The sequence below is a fragment of the Beta vulgaris genome, chromosome 8, assembly GCF_026745355.1.
Source record: "Beta vulgaris subsp. vulgaris cultivar EL10 chromosome 8, EL10.2, whole genome shotgun sequence".
In the NCBI taxonomy this organism is placed as follows: Eukaryota; Viridiplantae; Streptophyta; class Magnoliopsida; order Caryophyllales; family Amaranthaceae; genus Beta; species Beta vulgaris.
This window is the reverse complement of record NC_079209.1, coordinates 43,295,387-43,297,686: the sequence shown is the minus strand read 5'-3', so window position 1 is coordinate 43,297,686 and position 2,300 is coordinate 43,295,387. Positions and strand designations below refer to the sequence as shown.

At 30.4% G+C, this 2,300-nt stretch overlaps 1 protein-coding gene across 2 annotated transcripts; it reads right to left on the bottom strand.

Moving 5' to 3' along the window:
* Positions 1–33: 33 nt before the first annotated feature.
* On the bottom strand, positions 34–1,975 carry LOC130589650 (uncharacterized). Of its 2 annotated transcripts, XR_008967230.1 has the most exons (4): positions 1,928–1,975; positions 1,096–1,333; positions 481–627; positions 34–384 (listed from the first exon to the last, which is right to left on the bottom strand). XR_008967230.1 is itself a non-coding variant. In XM_057391089.1 (2 exons), exons 1-2 carry the CDS (start codon positions 640–642, stop codon positions 178–180), a joined length of 369 nt encoding a protein of 122 aa, XP_057247072.1. In that variant the 5' UTR covers positions 643–978; the 3' UTR covers positions 34–177. The 2 variants fall into 2 exon arrangements, 1 of the variants encoding a protein (XP_057247072.1); XM_057391089.1 differs by lacking the exons at positions 1,096–1,333; positions 1,928–1,975 and having other exon boundaries at positions 481–978.
* Between the last annotated feature and the right edge of the window lie 325 nt (positions 1,976–2,300).

Below are 2,300 nucleotides of genomic sequence, written 5' to 3'. Positions count from 1 at the left end.
CTTCAGTTAGACTTAATTATTTCTTAGCTAGTCTTTATAGTGCTTCAGTTAGACATCTTTGTTTTTCAGCTAGTCTTTCAAGTCCTTCACTAACTGGCTATCATACCCTTTTCTATTAAAAAACTTTCAAAAACAGAAATCTAACAAGCAAAATACTCCCTAAAAACAATAAAGTAATCATACCCTTTTCAGGTCAACAAGTGCAACATGGTTAGTATTTTGACCATCATACAGCTCCATGGTTTTGATTGCATAGACACCACAATCAAAATTGTTGTCCTTGCTTCTCCAAGGGAAATAAAGAGTTGATGTTTGCCAATGGTGGAGATGATCAAAATCACGACATCTCATAGTATCTTGCATAAAAGAATCAAAAGCACGACACTGCATTTGAAGATACAAAAGTAAACAACAATTAAAAAACAAGTAATAAAATGGAACAAAAAAAAAAATTACAAATGCTCATAAAAAGGTACGTACAAAGTATGTAAGACCGTTAAATTCCTCATGTTTATATCTATCAATGTCTTTCACGTCTGTACGATTGTCAATATTTTCAATCCTTTTAGCTTTCTTGTTCAGCACCAAGACAGTATAATGATCATCCTTGTGAACAGGAACAAAAATCTGGAAGATAAACATAAGATGCAAAAGCAATAAGTCTACCTGACAGAGAACAAAAAACTAAATGAAATACTAAAAACACTAGCTGAAACAAAAACATACACTAACTGAAAGATTGAAAACAATGACTGAAATGTAAATTACTCCAACTCATTTATATACATCAACTGAACTAAAAACATACATTAACTGAAAACATAAACTAGGACTAACTGACAAGTAACATACACTAAGTGAAATAGAAAGATACACTAACTGACATAGAAACATACACTAACTGAAACATAAACTAGTACTAACTGACAAGTAACATACACTAACTGACAAAAAACATAAACTAAATGAAACATAAACTAATACTACTGACAATAACATACACTAACTGACAAAAACATACACTAAATGAAACATAAAATAATACTAAGTGAAATCAAAACAAATAAAAAAATGGTTAACAATAATACAACTAACCAGTTCAGCTTCTCGAATATCATTCCCTCACCCATGAAGAAATAGCTTCCTTACATTTCTTGTAGTATAAATCATCATCTTTTGTAACCAGCTTTTTCTTCTTTTCTTCCCATTCCTTCAACTTCTGATCATACTAACTAGTGCCCTCCAGCTTTTTCAAAATAATCTCATTTTCAGCAATCTCACTCTCAAACTGAACCTTTTTTACCTTCTCAGCACACAACCAATTGATATAGTTCTACAACAAAAGAAGACAGATAATATGACAAACTGAAAGACAGAAGATGACCAAATGAAAAAATAATATGACCAACTGAAAAACATAATATGACAAACTGAAAAACAGAAGATGACCAACTAAAAAATAATATGACCAAATTTAGTTTTCAGTTAGACTATTAAATGTCAGTTAGACTTATAATTCAGTTAGATTTATTTAGTTTTCAGTTAGACTTATTTAGTTTCCAGTTAGACTTATTAAGTTTTCAGTTAGACTTATTTAGTTTTCAGTTAGACTCATTTAGTTTTCAGTTGGGCTTCATATTACTTCATTTAGTCTAATGAAATTTTAAGTTAGCATTTCCACTATTTCAGTTAGACTTCTTTATTTTTCATTTAGACTTATTTATTATTCAGCTAGACTTATTTAGTTTTCAGTTAGACTTATTTAGTTGTCAGTTACACTTATTTACTTTTATTAGACTGAAAAAATAATATGACCAACTGAAAAACATAATATGACAAACTGAAAAACAGAAGATGACCAACTGAAAAATAATATGACCAAATGAAAACAAACATATAAAACTAAGCAATAACAATAAACACTTACAAAAGGCATAATATTAAACCAGAATCTCCTTGTTGCAGAAGGTGATTCTCTTTCTTGCCTATTGAACATGAAGGCGCATCCGTCAATAACTCCACTTGTGAGCCAACCTTGACGAGGCATGCTAATTAAGTCGAATTTGTACAACTGAACCGCATAGTTGCTATGAGGATTATCAAAATCCACAATGAGATCACTTGTTAGTTCACTTTGCATAATTTGATTTTTCATCTTCACTTCTTCAGAATCTGTATCCAATGACATAAATGCAACATCTTCATACTCATTGTAAAATAGATAATCAACCAGCAACCTCTGCTCAGGAGACAGATCACTCAAATATTTTTATATTGTTGCAAACTTCGACACAATATTA